The sequence below is a fragment of the Acanthochromis polyacanthus genome, chromosome 23 (genome assembly GCF_021347895.1).
Source record: "Acanthochromis polyacanthus isolate Apoly-LR-REF ecotype Palm Island chromosome 23, KAUST_Apoly_ChrSc, whole genome shotgun sequence".
NCBI classification, from domain to species: domain Eukaryota; kingdom Metazoa; phylum Chordata; class Actinopteri; family Pomacentridae; genus Acanthochromis; species Acanthochromis polyacanthus.
In genome coordinates, this window is record NC_067135.1 from 26,414,712 (window position 1) to 26,438,690 (window position 23,979).

The following is a 23,979-nucleotide window of genomic DNA, read 5'->3' on the forward strand; positions in this document are numbered from 1 at the left end:
ATGGTTGAAGATTCAAATCTCATATCTCGCGTGTTTCTCTGTGACTGCCGGTGAGAGGCGTGTCGCAAAGTAGGCGTGTCGCAAAGTGACGCGAAGCTTTGCGACACGCCTACTTTGCAACACGCCTCTCTCTTGCAGCCTGCAGACAGACCCATCTCGCCCTGGCTGACGCCGTTGGTCGGCTTTGTCCTCTTTCAGGCTGGTATTTGTGTTGAGCTGCCTCGGCTTGTCTCTGTGGCTGCTGACAAATGTCCTACGTGCTGCTTATTTTAATGTTTGTGTGCGTGTGTGACAGCAGGGTATAATTTCTTTCTTTTCTGTGTTTTTTTTTTTTAGTATTTACTGCAGTCATGTGGTCATTTGTTTGTTCGGTATTGTCTTTGTCTAACTTATGTTTGTCTTGTGACTGCACTTTATTAGTTATTTTGTATTATCAGTGGATTTGGTTTGACTTGTAAATTGGAGTTTATTTATCAATTCTTTAATTGAATGTTTCTGTTTTTATAACTATTATTTTGGTTATTAAGTAGTTTTCCTCAGTGCTTGTGATTTTATTTTGTTGAGTTTTTGGAACCCTGCTTTGCCTTAGAGCGGCAATGGCGATTTTAGGGGGTGGCCGGGGGTGGCCCCGGCCACCCCTGAAATCTCATTGGCCACCCCTGCGGCCACCCCAGATCTGATAGGTAGTTGGTCACATGGGCGTAACGGACGCGGGGTACGCATGGGCCATGTCCCCCGCACTTTCCACATCTGTCCCCTCTGTCCCCCGCACTTTTTTCAGCCGTTACAACAGCTAAACCCGTTATTAGCATCCAGTAACGTGTTTTCCCGAGCCGTCTTTGAATGCACCATGAGTGCATGCTAACGCAGGTGTTCCAGAGGAGACGTGCTGCTGTGCTGAGCAGTGCTGAACGTGCGTCTGGAGTAATGTTTAGCAAACCAGCCAGAGCCAGCAAGAAGCAAAAAACTTTACTCAGTTCTTTCCAAACAAACCGTGTAAGTTGTGTGACCTTGTTGGATGCAAACAATGTTAGACTTGTTAGCTAAATGATGACAAGGTAAAACATGGCAATATATCAATATGTTAAGCTAGTTAACAATAATTCAAATGTGGTTGCCTCTGTTACATCACTGCTAATTAGTTTATTCTTGGAATAAACCCAGTCCTCTTTCATTTCTGGGCAGAAGATGTGCTCACAATTGCTCTCCATGTATTTAAGTCTTTTGGTCCCAAAAGAGGAGAGTCAGGGAGGAGAAAAAAGAATAGGCTATCTATGGTATAAAAGTGGTTAAATTTACAACTATTTTTACTGCTTCTCTTTCAAATTCTATCTCAGAATTTTGATTTTCAGATTTTTTAATGATTATTTCCATAACAAAGAGCAGAGTCAGGCAGGAGATGGACCAGAGGCGGCGGCCAGCAGTAATGTTGACCATGCAGGGTCTGCAGAGGTGAAAAAATATATATAAGTGGCTGAGAAAAAAATATGTATCTATGGGTTAAAGTGATTTTGAGGTTAAATTCTACTGCAATTTTTACTCTTCCTAATGCTATTTCAGAATTTTTCTTACCACATTTTTTATGTTTATTGCCATAACAGAAAGAGCAGAGTCAGGGAGGAGATGGATCAGAGGCCAGCAGCAGGGACAAGGATGTAGGGTCTTTACAGGTAAGGAGAGATTATAACTTCCTGAAAATAAGATATCTATTGCAGGGAGAAACCAGGCAGTACTGATCATTTCATGTTCAGTGTTTGGCACCTTTGGCTACTCGTCCAGTAGATGTTCAAGGGACATTGTTGTCAACTCAACTAGAGTTTGGCCACTAAAACTTTAGATTTTATAGTTTAAAGTTTTATACTTTATAGTTTAAAGAACTAGCCTAGTTGGTCCCCTGGTATTGTACTGTGGCTGTTAGGGATTATGTGGTTCTTTAGCGACTAAGGACGGTGCAATTAAATGTAAGAGAATGATAAATCGCTCTGAAAAATTTGTCCCCCTCACTTCTGAGATGGTGGTTACGCCCATGGTTGGTCAAGTTCGTCAAGACGAGAAACAAGAGAAATTCTGTCAATCAATGATAGAAACGTCACACGTGTAGCTACTATACAAGGTGCTCGGATATTTTTTACAATGCTGGTTTTGCCACTCAACACTGAGATGCTGGACTTCTGTTCAGCCTATGGATGCTCTAATGAGCGCTGTAAGGAAACAAGAGCTCGTGGGATTACTTTTCACATGTAAGATGTATGTAAGGATAATATATTGTTAGCAGGTTGTCATAGCTAGAGAGAAATAAACGCAGAGAAGAGGGAGGAACCCCTCAGCTCCGTGTCTGGCTTCTACTACCCATGATCTAACAGCTCTCTACATCATCCTGTGTATTACACAGCTGCTTACCGGTGAAATAACTAATCTGAGACAATTTTTTGTTTAAAATTCGATGTTATGAATCTAGCGTTCCTAGCAACTTACTGCAGTAATTGGTACAAGATGGCGCTTCAGTTAGTAAAGCAACAATACAGGTGACACAGTTGATGAGCTGATGACTGATCATGTTATTCTACAGGATGAGTTGAGAGCAGTTGAATTTTGCTAATCTAATCTAATTTGTGAAGAGATGAGGACTTTAATCCAAGGAAATGGCTCTTAGAAAATTTGTACCCTATCCTGAACATATTTTACTGATTTAGAGTAGTTAAAATAACCAGATATAATTGAGGACTGTAATAATGGGAAATGGAATTTAAAAATAAACCAGAATAGACACCTTTATTCAACACTTATGAGACAGGAACTCATGGGAGAAAGAGGGGATGTCACATGCAGCAAAGTACTGGGATTTGAACTGTGGTCGGCTGCGTACATGACATTAAACTCCGCTATGCCATAGCCACCCCACACTAGCTTTGTGTCCCATCAAGGCCACCCCGGTAAAAAAGTCCTGGATACGCCACTGTAGAGCGGTGGGCCTACGGTGGTGGGAACCCCGTCCTGTGTGGCGTGCTGCTCATCCCCTGGTTTTGTTTTGATTTTTCACTAAGGTGTGTGTGTGTGTTCACGTGTGAGTGGGGTGGTTTCTCCTGGACTCCTTTGTGATGCCCGTCGGCCCAAACCCCTGCCATAGAGCCCCCAGCTCTGATTAGTCCCTAGAAATGGTCATTTAACAGCTTGGTGTGAATGGTTGCTTTTAAACTGTTTTTTAAATGGAGTATTGTTCAATAAAAATTTAAATTGTTGTCTTCATTGGAATCACGTCTCCTGCCTCATTAGTAGAACCTGAGTTGCCTTCTCGTTAGTGTTGGTTGTAGCTCCCTGGGTGAAAGTCCTGGGGTGGCGTTGTCTGGCTGGTGTCTACAGTTGGTAGTTGTAGCACCTTAATTCTTCTCTTGAAGCCCTCTGCTCACCACACTGCACATGTTTGAATAGCTACAGAATACTCTATCTGTAAATTATAACTTTACATGAAGGACTTAATTGACAGAACAGATAAAAGAAGAACATGTTTTCATCTTGAAGTTTGGTCAGGAGTTAGTTTAGTCTTGCACAGACGACTGATCTCCAATAAACACCAAACACTGTTCTTTGTAATGGTTTCCATTGTTTTCATGGTTTCTGTCCACTTTTAGAACTGCAGGATGTTTCTTCAGAAGACTGGATTGTTGCTTCAATCTACCATCACTGCTCTGCTCTTCTGTCTTTTCCTCACACACTTTTGCAGAGGTAACTTCCACACAAGTACAATTAAGTGATTTAAGATCATCTTTATTCTTTGGATGAGATACAATCAACGTTGTTGATCCCTCACTTGTGAAATCCACATTTTACAGCAGCCAAATAAAGATGAAGCACAGTGAAACATGACAACATGCTTACACATAGATATGTACAGATGTGATACAAAATATATTTGTTACTGAACAGTGGGTTCAATCTTTTGGAATCACTATATTAAATGAATGGATTAATTGTTCATGCTTTGTGTGAAAAGCATCATTTACAATGATATATTGATCACATATAAAATAATTCCCATTTATTTTATTGCTTAACTGTTGCTCCTTTTCAGCCACTGAAATGTCCGTCCATCCATCCATTCTCTATACACCGCTTTATCCTCACTAGGGTCACAGGGGGTGCTGGAGTATATCTCAGCTGCCACTGAAGTGTAAATTATGCAGCTCTAACAATATTAACAGTTTGCTTGCTGACTTCAGGCAGAAGGATCTTTATGAATAGGTGGCACATCTCTTTAACATTATCCAATGGATGGAGTATACTTTTAATTGGCTATAGAAACCAAAACCGTTGTTTGTACCAGGCTGTAAACATGGTTATTTGTGGTGTGAAGTTGGACATTGTAACATGGGGTCCATAGGGATCAAATCTCTTATGGAGTCAGCCTCAAGTGGACAGTTGAGGAACTGCAGTTTTTAGCATTTCCACCTCGGCTTCATTTTTCAGTCTCAGAAGTCTGCTGCTTTGTATTAGTGCATTTAATAAGAATAAATAGTTGTAAAATGTGCATTAAGACAGAGATCTGAAATAACTAAAGAGAAAACACCCAGCTCACCTACATTTAGGTTTCACTGCAGGCTTAAAAGTAGTGGTAGGGTTCGATTCCTTCTGGTTCCTTCTCAGAAACTAATACAAATCTTTTCTTTCCAGGTCAGTCTCAGGTAATCGGTCCATCTCAGCCAATAGTGGCAACACTTGGAGATGACATCATTTTGCCATGTTATCTGGAACCTGCATACGATGCTACGACCGTGACGGTGGAGTGGGCCAGACCTGACCTCAACCCCAGATTCATCTATGTGTCACGTAGCGGTCAGGAACTTGAAAAACTGAAAAATCCCTCTTACAAAGAGAGAACATCACTGTTCATAGATGAACTGAAGCATGGAAACATTTCACTGAAGATCTCCAAAGTAAAACGGACTGATTCAGGGAGATACAGATGTTTTGTTCCTGAGCTAAATGAAGACACTTTCATGGATCTTGTTGTAGGTCAGTAGATCTAGTAGTTAGTGTATGTGTGAACAGTTTTCACACCATTTTAAAACTTTGATATCAAGTTGTCCATGTTTAGACAAGAAACATTTTCTCAGTTAAGATACATAACTGGAGCCGTTTTACGCGGCAAAGATTAAGCTGAAAAGTTTTCTTTTTTGAGAGATCATTGTGAGCAGTAGTGTTACATACCTCATGTCACACTTTCTTTACCACTTTATAGCTTCTTCAGATACAATCAACTCTGACAGTTAAAATGCACACTTATTTTTACTTTAAATAATTGCTGACAAACTCACCAGCATTTAATACATTCTACAGACTTTTAAAATATCATTTTAGGGAGATGTTCCAGTTTTTGATCCACAGCTAAGAATGTATTCACTGGTGTAATTATTAGAGAGGATTCACATTGACAAACATTGCTCTAAAGGCACCAGAATCAGGCAAAATGTCTTTTTGTATTCTTGGTCCCTGGACAGAACTAGAATTTTTACTTGCATGTTTGTTTGTTTTTTGGAAGACTAATAAAAAGTGATGGACCAGGCAGAGCTCTTTCTGTAGCATGATTGAAACATTATAGGGTTTGTTCATTGCCCACAATGTATTTAAAATTTCAAATTTCAATGTAGCAACCATCAACTGTGCACCTATATGAGAACCTGTGGGGTGTATTGAGGCATCCTGGTCAGATGGATTTTGTCACTTAAAGATTAAACCTTTGATCTCTAATGTCACCATAAACAATGTAACATTTATCTTGTTGACCAGTGTAAAAAACCTCCATTGTTCCATTGATGACATAGAACTGGACCTAAATTTTTTTTGGTGCACTTGGAGTTAATGTTTTGATCAAAGCTGTTGGATCCTACGTCACAGAAGAAACAGAAAACTGAAAAAGCTGACTAAAGAGTTGTTCCTAAAAACACTTGAACCACTTCATCGAGTTCTGGCTGTGGAAAGACATATAATAAGAAATTTAAAGAACAAAAAAACAGTTTAGAAACCAATCGTGTCCAATGGTAAAATAGTAAAAGTAAAACTAATCTGCTGCATTGAAAGTGCAGACTAAAGACACTGAATGATTGATTTTAAGATGCTGCATTCTTTACTACATGTAATGATGAACTCTATCATTCATTTGGTGACTGACTCCTGTTTTAAATGTGCTTCTTGTTCAGTTTCAGGTGCTGTTTCCCAACCTGTCATCTCTTTAGCAGGGGTTGATGGAAAGGGAGGAGTGGAGTTACAGTGTGAGTCTGCAGGCTGGTATCCAGAGCCTGAGGTGTTGTGGCTGGACGGTGATGGAAACCTCCTCTCTGCTGGACCTACAGAGACAGTCAGAGGTCCTGATGACCTCTATGCTGTCAGCAGCAGAGTGACTGTGGAGAAGAAACACAGCAACAAGTTCACCTGCAGAGTCCAGCAGAAAAAGATCAACCAGAGCAGAGAGACAGAGATCCATGTTCCAGGTAGTTTGTATTCAACTTGACAAAATCCACAGTTCAGCTGAAATCAAATGCCAACATATTCCATGTTTTATCATTTCAGATGATTTCTTTAAGGTCCAGTCCAGTAACACCTCCACCATAGCTGGTTTGGCTGTTTGTTTGGTTGTTTCTATCATCCTGTTTATTCTAGCAGTTTTTCTTTTTGTTCGCACACAAAGACAAAAAAGTAAGTCACATTAATAAAAAACTCCTGAACATTACCAAGTACTGAGGTTTTAATGTAAACCCTGACATGAGAGGTTTCATTTTATTATATACAACTGTCTGGATTACTGTCATTTCTATGTTTAAATACTGATGATTTTATTTTTCTCAAAGGGAAAAAGAAGACTTTGGTAAATGAAAAGCAAGAAGAACTTGAACTAGTAAGTAAAGAAACAGAAGTTTGACTGCTGGTAGATGAAGAAAGACACCAAGATCAGGAGATGACAGAAAGTAAAGTCAAGTTTGATGTAAACAAACAATTATGGAATAAAGGAAGAAGGTTTGTGTCTCTAAAGCAGATCAGACGTCAGTATTCAAGCTCTGACAGGAAGACAAGTAAAGAATCTGGACAGTGGAGAAGAAAAACCAGATGTAGTTTATCAATGAACAGAGGAAGTGGTTCAATACAGAAACAGAGAAGAACAACAGCTTTAGCAAACTTCAGTGGAGATAAAATTAAGCTTGTAATACATAGAAACACATATATTTCAATTTAATATCAACATATTTGTTGAAACCAAAGAGTGTGAACCTGAACAGACGATCAGTAACTAAAGAGCAGGAGTCAAAGAAGCAGTAAAAAGAAGTTAATGATTGTATGTAAAGAAACAGCAGCTTCTGGATGAAAAACACAAGATGGAGACTGAACTGTAGATTCTGGAGGAAAAGATGGAAACTAAAAAGGTTATGTCATTATCTCAGATCTCTGGAATATTGATGAAGATTCAATAATTCTGACTTTACCTGCAGAAACAAAAAAATTAATTGCATTCGATGGGTGCTGGGATTAATTTTAGATCCTCCCTGGAAGCAGAGTTATTAATAAATGAAAAGATTCTCACACTTACAGTTTACAGCAGAAGTAAGAACAAAACTGTGTTTTGACATAAATGTCAAATAATTCACAACTGAATCACTGCACAGTAACTGCATCACTTCTAAGATGGACAATCGGGTGTTTTCTGTTATATAAACTTAAAAACCATCAGTGTGACACCTTAAAATCAGAACATGTCTGTCTTCACCTGCAGCTGGAGGGAAAAAGTTCAGAAACCAACAATCAGCTCCAGCAGGAGAAAGAGGAAAAGAAGAACGCTGAGAATGAGGTGAAGACCCTGAAGAATGAGCTGGAAGAGGTAAAACTAATGTTCATGATCTTCGTAAAGTAACTGAATAAACTGTTTTTTTCTGAAATATCAATGAAGGTTCAATAACTCTGACTTTTCCTGCATAAACAGAAAAATCTCCTGCATTTGATGAATGCTGATGTTAGTTTTAGATCCTCCCTGGAAGGAGAGTTCTTAATAAATGTAAAGTTTGATCTACTGTAGATTCTAACAGTTATAGTTTAACAGCAGAAATTACAACAAAAATGTTTAAAATCACTTAAATGTCAAATTATTCACAACTGAATCACTGCACAGTAACTGCATCACTTCTAAGATGGACAGTCATTTGTTTTGTGTTCTGTAAAATTAAAAACTGTCAGTCTCACACCTTAAAATCACAACATGTGTTTCTTTAACTGCAGCTGAAGAGAAATCATTCAGAAACCAAGAATCAGCTCCAGCAGGAGAAACAGAAAAATGAAAAGGCTGAAAGTGACATGAAGACCCTGAACAGCCGTCTGGAAGAGGTAAAACTCACCATCAATGTCTTTTTAAATCAAATAAGTGACACTTTCACTGAAGCTTCTCACCGTGATGTAAAATAATGTTCGTAAAATATATGAAATGATGTTAACTTTAAACAGAAACGATGATTTTCTGAATATCGACATTCACTGTCACTGCACAGTAACTGCATCACTTCTAAGATGAACAGTCGGGTGTTTTCTGTTCTGTAAAATTAAAAACTGTCAGTGTCACACCTTAAAATCAGAACTTGTGTCTCTTCACCTGCAGCTGAGGGGAAATAATTCAGAAACCAACAATCAACTCCAGCAGGAGAAACAGAAAAATGAGACTCTGAACAGCCGTCTGGAAGAGGTAAAACTCACCATTCTTTCAAATCAAATCACTCACACTTTCACTGAACTCTGTCTCACTGTGATGGAAAATATAGTGGATAGGATTAATGAAACTAACTTTGAACAGAAACAGTGATCAGTGGTCAGTAAAAGGAAGTAAAGTTTGGAAACATTGTGGTGTCACTTCCACTGCAGAAACATCCACATCCATCATTCTGAAAGCAACAATTATCTTCCTATACCACTAAACTACATTCTCATTTTTCACACAAATCTATTTTCTCTCTAGAATTCTCAGACTGTGACGTTGTAGGAAAAGTTTAGAGTTTGAAAGAGCCACAAAGTTTCCTGAAGAAGACATAAAACAGAAACAGGACTTTCATCCAGGAGACCAGGATTCATGTTCCATGTGGAACCTTTATTCTGACACTTTGGTTTCACTTTCATTCACTGCTTGGTTACATTTCTGCAACCAGAACTCTGCAGTTAGAAAAACACCATGATTTGGGTTCAAATATGAACCTTTCAGAACATGTTTGAAGACTTTCCTCCATTTTCTCTGTTACCAGGTTGACAAGAAATAAAAGAAAAGATGTTGATTAGAAACATATTAGTGATAATCAAACATGTAGTTTAGTTAAATATGAACATCATTGCTGAGAGACAGAGTTACCTGAATTAAAATAAGGTGATAAAGTGAATGTTCCAAGCAGCTGGTTCAGAGGAGAACTTACTCACCATCTAAAGCTACAGAAACAGAGATTTAAGCAGAACTCAGCTATGTTACATGAACATGCTTTTAATGAGTCTCCAACCAATCAGAAGTCACACATTAATGTCATGTACAGATGTGTTCAGATTAATATACTGTTTTTTTCTCTCTCTTCTTTCCAGCTCCAAGATGAGAAGCTGAAGTGGACGGAGACTGAGAGAAAACTGAAGAAATTCATCCTGAACATGATGCAGGAGGTTCATATTTTCTCTCAAATCATTGATCTGCTCTCATCTCTCTTCTCTTTTCATATAATACTGGTCTGTTGTTGAGACCAAAACAACTTTGGATATGTTTTCATATTCACCTGAAGTTTCACTGTGATCTCGAATTCTGCTTTTATTTTCATGTTTGGTGAAAAAAAAAAGAAACTTGTTCCAGAGTTCAGGTTTCATATTTGAAGATAAATCAGATAATTTTCAGCTCCAGTCACAAAATGTGTTTCCTTACTTTCAGCTGGATGAAGGAGACTCTCAGCGTTGGCAGCAGAGACATGAAAATATAAATGTTGGGAATCAACTGGAAGAGGTGAATGTCACCATCAAAACCTTTTTCAATCACATGACTGATATGTCTACTGAACTCACTGTGATGTAAAGTTCTAGCAGGAAAGTTAACTAGTTCACTGTTTATCAGATTAAGGAAACTTTGACATGTTAAATTCATGGAACATGAACATGCTTTTAATGAGTCTCCAACCAATCAGAAGAAAGAATCTTTCCAGAATTCATGTCATGTGTATCTGTGCTTCAATACATAAACTGTCTTTTTATTCTGTCTCCAGTTAGAGAAGAAGCTCCAGGAAAAGAAGAAGAAGTGGATGAAGACTGAGAGAGAGGTGAGCCCAGAACACACTAAGGTTCATTTGCTGTCATCTCTCTTCTGTCTCTTTTCATATAAAACTGATTTGTTGTTGGGAACAAGACATTTTCAAATTTCCATAAAGAACTTATTAGAAACATGAAATAACTGAGACTAAACTCAGGTTCCACTGCAGCAAAGTTTAATGTGATAACATTTCCTTCTGTGTTCATGTGTTACTGACCAGCCGGTGTTATATTATATTATATTATATTATATTATATTATATTATATTATATTATATTATATTATATTATATTATATTATAGACCCTCCAGAAAAATTTGGGCTAAAATCCTTTATAATGCAAATAAATATGCGGGGTTTTTGTGCCATTTTAAAATTGCGGAAAGTTGCAAAGTTTGCAAATCGTTGTAAAATATGCAAAAAGATGCGAAATATGTAAGAACTGGGAAAAAAGGTGATTGTTCTCCTACATCCTGTTACTAGGCTACCACTGAATGAAAAAGAGCAATATAAAGATAAACAGACATACTGCATGCAAGACACATCACAGTAAGTGCTGCCAATGTTTCATTTATTATCAGCTTAAGCAGGACTTAAACATTCCTCAATCACACATTTCTCAGAAATAAAACATTCTTTCTGCTTAGTTATACTTTGAGGCAGAGCAAACTACCTGCTCCAGTGTTTTCAAACACAGTTTAAACTTAACTGTTGAACATCAACTTTGAACTCTAAAAATAACAGCTCTCAGTGAGCCAATACTACTGGTCTAAATATAAGAACCTTATTGCACTTTGGGGAACCCTGCTCAGTGCAGTCATTGAACAATACCATATTGATATGCAATAACGTACAAAACAAGTTTCCCCCCACTTTCGTGCAGTAAATCTGGGTACTGTTTTGCCCGGTCTCTGGCTGAAATATTCGTAGGTAAATGTGATCTTTGAGCATTCTCCATTCTTGTTTTTCGTCTCTGAGTGCCACGCACTGTTGCCAACTCCTCAGTTAAGAAAGTAGCTGTTGGCTGTCCTAAAAGTCGCTAGAAGTCGCGAAATGATGTCATCGCCTAATTTGCATATTTCCCAGTTTGCATGTAATTGTAATCAGCGTTGTAGGAGAGAGGAATAACGTTGTGGAAGAGACCAAAAAGTGAGTATAAAACACCCAAAATATGTTTTTGTACGAGAGGCTAAATGCTGTGGTTTATTTTAGTATGACAGTGAAGAAACATTTTCATTTATATTCCGCTCCATAAGTCTGGATGGGATCTGTAGTGACTTTGTGCATGTGCGATTCATCTGTCGTCTGGCCGCGGAGGGATGTTTCCTCTAATCAGACACTGGGACTGCTGTGGGGTTACTGGACTGACAGCCTGTGCTTTGGGAGGGGGAGAAGCTCACAGCAGCACCTGCTGCTCGTTCAAAACAGTAACTGCAGAATGAGCCGAGTTTTCCTGTCAGATTCTCCAAAACGGCAGAAAAGGTCGCTAGATTTTTCACTAGTCGCTTTTGACAAAAAAAGTCACTAGGACGCTTTGGAAGTCACTAGATTTAGCGAGAAAGTCGCTAAGTTGGCAACACTGCGCCACGCTCTGCATCAGCTCGTGCTTCTAGTGTGTGTGAATGCGTGAACTGATGACGTCAGGCCGGGCGTCACTTAAAAACTCACAACTCCATTTATATTGGTTATAGTTTTCTCATTTTATGCGGTAATTGTGAAATCAAGCAGGACCTGCATATTTCTCTTTTTTTTGTGGAAATGTGAGATTCTTGCGGGAATTATGAGGCCTTTTGGAAAATAATTGACCCCCGCATAATCAGCGGCAATTTGGTGATTAATGCGGGAATTAATGCGATTGCAAAATTGCGCTTTTCAGGGGGGTCTATATATTATATTACATTACATTATATTATATTATATTATATTGTATTATATTATATTATATTATACCAGACTCATTCGAAGACTATTAGACATTTAACTTGAAAAAAAAATTGTTGAATGACCATAATTACTTCATGTTTCAGTGAAAAATTCAGTTACAATGAAATCTATTGGGTTGATTGACTCAGTGACACAAAATTGATTGTAAAATCTTTGTTTATTGTTGGTGATTTAATTTTGTTATTTTAAGTAAGTGATTTGATTTGAGTTTTTTTTTCAAGGAAATGCTTATTGTTATACAGGGTCCCTTTGATGAATCCCACTTTTAGGCATCACTTGTTGGTTCAGGTGAACTCTCTGAACCCCAGAAGCTGTTGGTGCAAACAATAGTTTATGAGTATGAAGTTCATGGTCCAGTTGTGTTACTGCCACCATCAGGAAGAAAACACAAACTATCACCTGCTGCTGAGAGACCATTGGTCAGGATGGTCAAGAGTCAAGCAAGAATCATCAGAAAGCAGGTGTGAATGAATGAGAAGCTGCTGGAACACAGCTGTCAGTGTCCACAGGGTTTGACATCAACATGAGCTGAGAGGATCCATGAAGAAGGAAGTTCTTCCTCTAGAAGCAGAACCTGAAAGCTCCACCAAGTCTGCTGCTGATCACATGGACAAAGAAAAGACCTTCTGGAGGAAAGTTCTGTGGTGAGATGGAACAAAAACTGAGCATAAATATGTTTGGAATAGAGAAGGTGATTCCTTTAACCCCAAGAACACCAGACCTACCATCCAGCATGGTGGTGGCAGTATCATGCTCTGTGGAACTGGAGCTTTACACAAAGTAAACAGAATAATGAAGGAGGAGGATCATCTCCACATTATTCAGGAAAACCTAAAATCAGCACCAGAAGGTTGATCTTGGACACAGTTGGATGTTTCAATGAGCTTAAACACACATCAGACGTGGTAAAGAAATGGTTGCATCAGCATAGAATGAAGGTTCTAGACTGGTCTCCCCAAAGTCCTGACTTAAACCCATCAAAAAAAACTTGAAAGAGCTACAAAATTTTCTTGAATAGATAAAGACACAAGTCAGCAACCAGATTTTCATCCAGGAGACCAGGATACTTGGAGGATACAGCTACAGTTTACAGCAGCTCCAGGCCCGGACTGGCAATCGGGAGAGGTGAGACTTTTCCCGGTGGCCTGCCTCCTTATTGGCCTGCCTGGACAGGCCAGCCACGGACTGGCAGGCCAATGAAAAAAAGTTGATCGGCTTTTTGGCAGACAGGCCAGAGACAGCAGTGCTAGAAGCCTTACAAAGTACACGCCCACCCTCCTGTCACTCACACAAAGCAAGCGCTCTGAGCTCTAAATCAGAAGGATAGGGATTGGTAGGCAGTTGACTTACAATTTTCAGTTATAAAATGAACATTGGTGTTTGCATATACTATTAGCTATGACCAGCTGACATCTAAATGATTTGCTGACAAAATAATATATATATATTTTTAATTCCACATGTTATATAAATAATAGGAAAAGGAAAACATTGGAAAAATTGGTGAGGGTAGTGAAGAGATTAGAGAAGAGAAAAGTACTGGACTGTATGGAGCTGTCGTTATGGTTGTGTTTAATAGACTTACTGTCTGTTTAATAGTGTTGTAATTGCTATAACATAATTGTAAAAGGCATATTTTTGGAAGGAAAAAACAAAATTTTGGTGCATTATCCCACGTGACACAACTCTTGCGGTGGAGGTAGTGGCCTGACTGATTGGAAACCTCCCGGCCTGAATTTCTTTCCCAGTCCGGCCCTGAGCAGAAGTGAGAACAAAAGTGTTTAAAATCACTCAAATGTCAAATCATTCACAACTGAATCACTGCAAAGTAACTGCATCACTTCTAAGATGAACAGTCGGGTGTTTTCCATTCTGTAAAATTAAAAACGAGCAGTCTCACACCTTAAAATCAGAAGCTGGAACTGGAGGGAAATAATTCAGAAACTCAGTGAGAGGGAAGATCTGCACTCAGGCATGTGAGTGAGGAGGCTCGTGAGACTGTGTGTGATCCAAAATGGCAGCTCACTGCTCGACGACCACAACAAACTTTTCTCTCTTAAAACTTTCACCGTCACTTTTCCACCGTAAATTCCTCACTTTCTGCCTACCACATGCACCACCCCAACTGGATTAGAAAATCGACCTGGATCATCTTGAGGATTAAATCGACGACTACTACAATAGACTCTGCACCATGGGGAAAACCAAAAAGCGCTCACGTAACATGGATTTACCTGCCTCATCTACCGCCACTTCACCGACAACATCGCCACGACCAACCTGTTGCAGCAGTCATAACGAGGTACATGACATGTTAATTTCCATAGACAATAAACTCACCGGTCTGGATGCCAGAGTCGCACTTATTGAAGTACTCCACAAAGAGTTCCAACACCTCCGCCATAGCCTGGAATATAGCCAACAACAAATTGACACTCTCACTGAAGAAAACAAATCACTTCACCACTCCGTGTCAACCATGTCCGTCCAGCTCTCCTCCGTCACCACTCAGCTCGCTTCTGTCATCTCCGAAAATAAAACCATGAAAGAAACTACCCTGGATTTACAGTCACGTAGCATGAGGGATACTCTGATCTTCACCAGCATTCCTGAACCACCCTCAGACCAATCAGAGACAGCAGTCACGGACTTCATGATCAACCAGCTCAAACTTCCCACGCAGACCGTTAAAAACATCACTTTTCACCGCGTTCACCGTTTGGGCCACAAGCACATTGACTCCACCCGACCCCAACCCATCATTTTCAAATTCGAACAGTATAAACACACAGAACTGGTACAACGGCAAGGCAGACGGCTTAAAGGAACGGACTATGGACTCAATGATCAATATCCACCAGAGATTAATAACCGACGTAAACAGCTCTTTCCCATCCGGAAACAAATGATCCAAGAGGGTAAGAGAGCAGTCATTTGAGTAGATAAACTTTACATCGATGGACAGTTATTCTAACATAAGGTCATTATACCCTGGCTTTTCTAAATCCCCTCCCCCACGCTCTTCTCTCACCCTCGTACCTCATCACACATACATACACATAACCCCCCCCCCCCCTTTTATAATTAATATAAATATTTTTTCGCGCTGGTCTCACTGCACTGTACCTTGATGCGCAGTAATTTGCTTGGTTGCTCGTCTTGTCTTTTTTTTGTCTTGTTTTGTTCTGTCCTGTTTTGTTTTTTTTCTCACAAAAACATGCACGCACACACACGCACGTACGCACACACACACTCAGACACACACACACACACACACACACACACACACACACACACACACACACACACACACATATTTACACACCACCACCACACTACATGCATAGACACACCTGCAGTAGTATTGAGCTTTCCATAAAACCCCATTAATATGTCAACCGTCAAATTTGTAACCTGAAATATTTGCGGTATTGGCTCTCAGACAAAAACAAATCAAAGTACTCAATCACCTGGACAGTCTTCATGCTGATATTTGTTTATTGCAAGAAACTCACCTCTCACAAGTGAATTCTAACAAATTAAAAACGTCACAATTCACTCACTTATTCTCGGCTCACTATAATTCGAAACAGAGAGGTGTATGCATATTAATTAACAAAATAATTTCATTTATCCATAATACAACCATCACAGACCCATAAGGACGCTTTATTATTATAAATATATCAATCAACAATAGCCCGGTAACAACTGGTAATGTTTATGGCCCAAATAGTGATGATTCATCTTTTTATTACAACTTTTTCTCTTCCATCTCAAACATTTCCAACTGCCCAGTGATAATAGGAGGCGATTTTAATACAATTATTGAGTCATCACTTGACAGATCCAATAATTTAAACAATAAACGCAACTGGCAATCTACCGAAACAATAAAACAGTTCATGAGTGATTTTGGTCTTATATCCAACCACCAGAGAATATACCTTTTATTCACCAGTCCATCACTCCTACTCCCAAATTGACTATTTCTTGATCAGTAACACAATCATATCCAACATTTCGAATTCAAAAATACACTCGATTATTATCAGTGACCACGTTCCCGTCTCATTTATATGGAATCAGAGCAGCCAACATAAACACATTCCTAGATGGCGCTTTAACACATCCCTGCTCACTGACCCAGATTTTGACAGTTACTTCAAAAGAGAGTGGGCATCCTTCCTGGAAATAAATGATTCTCCAACGTCTTCACCATCACTCCTCTGGGAAACAGGTAAAACAGTCTTAAGGGGCGAAATCATTTCATTCTCTACCCATAAACAGAAGAAAGTAAAGGAACAAGAAAATAGACTAAAACAAAAAATAAAACAATTAGAAACGCTGAATGCAAATAATCCGACAGAAGAAACTCAAAATGAATTAAGAAAATATTAAATACACTTAAATGACATCATAAATAAAAGAACCGAATTTCTGATCCATAGATTACGACAGGAACACTTTCATCATAACAAATCAAGTAAATATCTGGCAAGTCAAATTAAACGAAATGAAGAAAAAGCAACAATCTCTACTATTAAGTACTCAGCAGGGAAGCCCACCAACTCACCACAGGAAATAAATGAAATATTTAGAAACTTCTACCCCAATTTATACTCATCTGAGCATATTCCAAAACAGGAGGACATTGACTCATTTTTGAAGGACATTAAACTTCCACAACTCAGCACAGAACAGGTCAATATTCTCGACTCTCCAATCACAGAAAAAGAACTTTTTACTGCTCTAAACCTCATGCCTAACAATAAAGCACCAGGTCCCGATGGCTTCCCTGCCAAGTTCTATAAACATTTCTGGTCCACCTTAGCTCCATTCTTCATCAGAACAATAACTGAAATAAAACAGAACTCCAAATTTCCAGTCAACATGAATACAGCTTTAATTTCACTCCTCCCAAAACCAAATAAAGATCACACCCTGCAGTCAAATTACCGTCCAATCTCTTTAATCAATGTAGACATGAAGATCATTAGTAAAGCTCTCTCTCATAGATTAGAAAAAGTCACACCTTACATAATTCACCCAGATCAGACCGGCTTCATTAAAGGTAGACAAGCATGCAACAATACACGCAGACTATTCAACTTAATCCAGTATTCATCAACAGGAGAATTCCATCATAGCCACTTTAGATGCTGAAAAAGCTTTTGACAGAGTAAACTGGACTTTTCTATTCACCACATTACAAAAATTCGGCTTTGGGGAATCATTTATTAACTGGATCAGGATTCTATACACTTCACCTTCAGCCACCGTCATTACTAATGGTCTAACATCACAAAGATGCACTCTGCATAGGGGGACCAGGCAAGGATGCCCACTCTCTCCCTCTTTATTTACCATTTTCATTGAACCTTTAGCTACAGCCATTCGTCAGAACTCTCATTTTACTGGTATTCAAACACCCCAAACACAACACAAAATAAGTTTGTATGCAAATGATATCTTACTTTTCTCCAAAATCCCCAATCATCTCTACAGAAAACTATAAACCTCACTGAATCATTCTCCAAGATTTCCGATTACTCAATTAACTGGAATAAATCATCCATCCTACCATTGCACAACACCAGATGGCATGCAACAGTCCATACATCTCACATTCCTTTATGCACGGGGCATTTCACATATCTGGGTATTAATGTCTCCTCCTGGTTGTCAGAGCTGATTAGACTTAACTTCACCCCACTACTCAAAACAATAGAGGATGACCTTCTTTGCTTGATGAAACTACTACAATCCATTTCAGGTAGAATAGCAATAATTAAAATGACAATACTTCCAAAAATAAATTACCTTTTTTCAATGATCCCAATCCATCCCACTCTCACCTGGTTTAACTCCCTACACTCAATAATCACTAAGTTCTACTGGAAAAATAAAACACCAAGGATCAAATTAACTACACTTCAAAAACCAAAATTACTGGGTGGATTAGATGCACCACATTTTTATGACTACTCTCTGGCAAACCAACTCCAGTACATTTACAAATGGACACACCCCAATCCTTCAGACAACTCCTGGTTAGAAATAGAACAAACTTTCTGTAAAGACATTCGGATTTCTGATATTCCATTTATCAGCCAATCAATCAAACGCCACCCATGCTTCAAAGTATCAACAATATCTTCAGCTCTGTCAGCCTGGTGGAAATTTCACAAAATAACAAACTCTGCTTTGTCACCATCCAATCTCACTCCCATTTGGAACAGCCCGGATTTTCTAAGCAACAAAAAAACATGGCATTACTCATCTTAAGCATGATGATGAGTTTATTTCGAGCTTTTACAAGGTAAAGTTTATACATGTTGTGAACAGTACTTTGGCAGTTTTTCTGCTCTTCCAAGATGTTTTGATACAATTTGTTCAAACCTTATAAACATGTCAATACAAAAATAAAAATAAATAAAAAAACACACAAAAAAGAAAAACAAGAAAGCTCAAAAGGGAGGGGGAAGAAGTAAAACTTATTAAGCTCCCACTCCCTTTACACCAATATTTACAAGCTGCATGCAGTATGTCTTTTCTCGGATACTTCATCATTCTGTGCATTGGAATAATATAAATATACAATTATACATTTACATCTACACATATCTATTTATACAATCTTATATACTTGTCTACCTATACAAACATACACTCATAGCTCTTTTTATACACCTATTTACACACACAAATATATATATATATATATATATATATATATATATATATATACATATACATACATACATATCTACACATACAGACAGACCCATAATATATCAAGGTATATGTGTATATAATGATGCATATATTGTTAACAATAACACCCTAGTTCCTTTTCCCACCTTGGTCCAGGAGTTCGGCATCAGGAGTAATCAGTTTCTGGAATAACTGCAGCTGAAGTCATCTATTCAATCAAAAGTCAACATTGGAACCACAACTATTAATCTTGCACCTGCTGTTTCAGAAGTGATCAATATCTCCTCACCAAAACAACTCCTCTCCAAAATATATGGAATAATTACAAAATCTGACTAAACCATAGATCGACCATTACAAAACTGGGAACAAGACCTTTTTATTACTCCTGCTGCCGACTTCTGGTCCCAAATCTGTAAAAACATCTTCCTCATGACAAAAATGCTAACCTACAGCTCCTACAATATAAGATACTTCACAGAACCCACTACACCACACAAAAAATGTTTAAAATGGGATTCACATCAGAAACATGCTGCATTCACTGCACACAAAACTGTCCTGACACTTATATTCACACCTTCTGGCACTGCACATCCATCAAACACTTCTGGGAAAAAGTCACTAAGTCACTGTCACACTTCTTGGACTGTTGCATCCCATTATCCCCCTCATTGTGCCTCCTAGGAGATTTAACATCATCCACAGTCGATAAATCAAACCATAAAATACTTCTCACGGCCCTAACTATTGCCAAGAAAACTATCCTCATGAACTGGAAATCCAGAAACTCCATATCTCTAGCTCATTGGAAGAACCTGCTCATTGAACATATCTCTCTGGAATTTACATCTTCTCCTCATAATAACATTGCAGATTCTCAGTCCTCTAGGTCCACCTTCATTGATCTTCTAATGTCCTAATTCCATATATCTACTCTGTTACTCATTTGGTTATGTTTGGTTTTGTCTGAGAGCCAATCAATCAATTCAATAAACAAATCGATCAGTCAATAAATCAGTTAATCAACTGATCCAATCAACCAGCTAATAAAGTGTACATAGGAGTCGCTGCATTCGCTTGTGCATACACACATACATGCACACCTACACACACGCACACACACGCGCGCACACACACACACACACACACACACACACACGCACACACACACACACACACACACACACACACTCTAACACACTCACACTCACATTATATTGATTATATTAAGTAGGCGACTATATTAAATAAGTGAGGGAGAGAGAGAAGAGTAATGAGAAGGTGTGTGTGTACATGTATATTTAGATATCTAGATATATATTTTATATTATATTATTTACTTATCTCTTTTATTTTTCTGTATTTGTCGTTATTTATTTCCATGATTGAATTATTTTTTCATTTATTTTTATGTATATATGGGTATATGTGTGTATGTGTATAAATAAAAAAAGAAAAACATCAAAAAAATTAAACATGCTGAGTTACAATTACCAAAAAAAAACCAAAAAAACCTCAAAATAAAAGTGCCCCACTGATCTTAAAAAAAAAAAAAAGAAACCAACAATCAGCTCCAGCAGGAGAAACAGAGAAATGAGATCCTGCAGAATCATGTGGAACTTCTTCACGTCTCTTTTCACTCCTTAGATGGAGAAAGAACATGTTGACACCAAGAAACATCTCCAACAGGAGAAAGACGAAAAGAAGAAAGCTGAGAACGAAGTGGCAACCCTGAAGAATGAGCTGGAAAAGGTAAATCTCACCATCAACATCTTTATAAAGTAACTCAATAAAACCTCAACTTTTCCTGGGATATCAGTGAACATTCAGTAATTCTGATTTTACCTGCATAAACAGAAAAATCTCCTGCATTTAATTGGTGCTGATGTTAATTTTAAATCCTCCCTGGAAGGAGAGTTATCAATAGATGTAAAGTTTGATCTGCTGTAGATTCTAACAGTTAAAGTTTACAGCAGAAGTGAGAAAAAAACTTTGTTAAATCATTTAAATGTCAAATCATTCACAACTGAATCACTGCACAGTAACTGCATCACTTCTATGATGAACCGTCGGGTGTTTTTTGTTCTGTAAAATAAAAACTATCAGTGTCACCCCTTAAAGTCACAACATGTGTTTCTTTATCTGCAGTTAAAGAGAAATAATTCAGAAACCAACAATCAGCTCCAGCAGGAGACAAAGGAAAATGAGACCCTGAAGAAACATCTGGAAGAGGTAAAACTCACCATCATCATCTTTATAAATTAAATACCTGACATATTCACTGAACTCTGTCTCACCATCATATAATGTTGATGAAATTAATGAATTGATGTTAACGTTTAAAAGGAACAATGATTTTCTAAATATCAACATTAAATTTGAGCATAAATCAGTGAAGGTCAGTAAAAGGAAGTAAAGTTTGGAAACATTGTGGTGTCACTTCCACTGCAGAAACATCCACATCCATCATTCTGAAAGCAACAATTATCTTCCTATACCACTAAACTACATTCTCATTTTTCACACAAATCTATTTTCTCACTAGAATTCTCAGACTGTGACGTTGTAGGAAAAGTTTAGAGTTTGAAAGAGCCACAAAGTTTCCTGAAGAAGACATAAAACAGAAACAGGACTTTCATCCAGGAGAACAGGATTCATGTTCCATGTGGAACCTTTATTCTGACACTTTGGTTTCACTTTCATTCACTGCTTGGTTACATTTCTGCAACCAGAACTCTGCAGTTAGAAAAACACCATGATTTGGGTTCAAATATGAACCTTTCAGAACATGTTTGAAGACTTTCCTCCATTTTCTCTGTTACCAGGTTGACAAGAAATAAAAGAAAAGATGTTGATTAGAAACATATTAGTGAGAATCAAACATGTAGTTTAGTTAAATATGAACATGATTGTTGAGAGACAGAGTTACCTGAATTAAAATAAGGTGATAAAGTGAATGTTCCAAGCAGCTGGTTCAGAGGAGAACTTACTCACCATCTAAAGCTACAGAAACAGAGATTTAAGCAGAACTCAGCGATGTTACATGAACATGCTTTTAATGAGTCTCCAACCAATCAGAAGTCACACATTAATGTCATGTACAGATGTGCTCAGATTAATATACTGTTTTTTCTCTCTCTCTTGTTTCCAGCTCCAGAATGAGAAGAAGTGGACGGAGACTGAGAGAGAGCCGAGCACAGAACACACTAAGGTTTATCTGCTGTCATTTCTCTTCTGTCTGTTTTTATGTGAAATTAATTTGTTGTTGGGAACAAGACAACTTAAACTATCTATAAAAAACAATTGGAATCTTAAAAAACTGAGATTCAGTCTTGTGGTTTCATTGACTCAGTGACATAAACCTGATTGTTCAATTTAAGAAATTTTAATCAACTCTTTATTTTGCTGACGGAAGTTTGGGAAGAAAATGTTTCAGAGTAAAGAGACATTTATCAAAGTACATGTTGAATGAAAAGCTGAAGTCATGCTGGTCTGTTATCACCTGAACAAATGTGTGTGTTTGTGTTTTTTTTAATCTCAGATGGAGGAGATCAGTCAAACCAGTGGAAGATCAACTACAGGACCCATAACTGTAGAAGAGGTCCATGAACAGGGCCTCTACATCCGTCTCAAGAACATTTCCACTGAGGTAATGTTGTTTACATGTAGATGAACCTTCTGAATACTGTGTAAACATGTACAATAAGTTTTATATCAATATGATGATCAAATATATCCACAGATATTCTAAATGGTTCATTAAATAACAGCTAATGCTGTTAACATCAGAGTGTATTTTGTCTGTAGGTCAACATGTAAAGAGGTCATCATTTTATTTGTGGACACCATGTATGAAACACACACTGGAGATTATTTAGTTTTTCTACCTTTGGTGTCTAATTTTCCTCCTGCAGGAGATAAAACTGGGAGGCTGGAAGTTAGAACTACTGAAGAATGACAGAGAAACAGACACATACGCATTTAAGGAGCCATTAAAACTTCATGCTGGAGGAATTCTCTGTGTGAGTCTGAACTTTTCACTTTGTTATATTTTTTACTTTTTAAAACTTCTTTATTATTTTAATTGTGTTTGTAAATCTGTAACTTTTGCATGTACTATCTTTATAGATCTCCTCCCAACGCTATTCAAGCACACCTTATGGAGATGTTAAACAGGTGTGGTTGGACATGATGAAATGGAGTCCTGGAGACAAACTGAAGATCAACCTCATCAGCAACGATGGAGAGACCTACAAACTGCTGTAATGTGAATAAACATGTGAAACATCTTTATTTTTTTTAAATTTCTGCATTATTCAAAGTGAGCCTTTGTTTTTTCTGCATATCAAATTTATATTATCTTTTTAAAAATCATTTTTGAGTTTTATTTTTCTGAAGCTTGTTTTCAAATGTCCATTTTATATTTTTATCTAATTAAACCATGTTCAGTTCTGTGGAAAACTCATTAGGTTTGTTGTTTTATCAAAGTTGTAATGAACAGAAGATACAACAAGAAAAGATCAGAAATATGTACAACATTAAAACAATCAGAACAAAATGTTTTCTACAAGTTAAAGTCAGTTTTTAGTTTAACCTCCTTTTGCTGTTCTTCAAACTTCATGTGTCGACTGTCTTCAGGTTTTCTTCAGTAATCTTGTATTTTATTAAATAAATCTTCTTTCACTGAACAGAGTTTTTCTTTGGACTTTAAGTGTGTTTTATTTTGTTTCTCTGTCTGCTTGATCTCATAGTTTTTATAATATTCAGGTCTGGACACATTCAGGGTTTTATCAGCTGTTTTTGTCTCCAAACAGGATTTTGCTGCAATAGTTGGATCAGTTTCTAATCAAGTTTCCAGTTCAGAAGGAACAGCATCATGAAATGAAATCTGTCTGTACTTTATAGAATTCATGATTCCATCAGTTTGGAAAACATCCTGACAACACTGACAGAAACACAAACTATAAAAATGATGTTTCATTATAAAGCACAATAGTCCTTATGTACAGGATTGTGTT

General features: G+C 37.8%; 1 protein-coding gene and 1 long non-coding RNA gene across 2 annotated transcripts in view; both read left to right on the top strand.

Annotated features, from left to right (window-relative positions):
* Window positions 1–23,649, top strand: part of LOC110946484 (butyrophilin subfamily 2 member A2-like) — a 417,600-nt gene extending 393,951 nt beyond the window's left edge. Inside the window, exons 12-13 of the mRNA XM_051943908.1 lie at window positions 22,876–22,983; window positions 23,090–23,649. Of these exons, the coding sequence (XP_051799868.1) occupies window positions 22,876–22,983; window positions 23,090–23,227 (246 nt within the window). The 3' untranslated portion in view covers window positions 23,228–23,649. The remainder of the gene's footprint in view (window positions 1–22,875; window positions 22,984–23,089) is intronic.
* Window positions 7,768–9,987, top strand: LOC127532372 (uncharacterized). The gene is made up of 3 exons (XR_007939754.1): window positions 7,768–7,864; window positions 9,592–9,666; window positions 9,926–9,987. It is a non-coding gene; the product is annotated as an uncharacterized LOC127532372 (long non-coding RNA).
* Window positions 23,650–23,979: the final 330 nt, after the last annotated feature.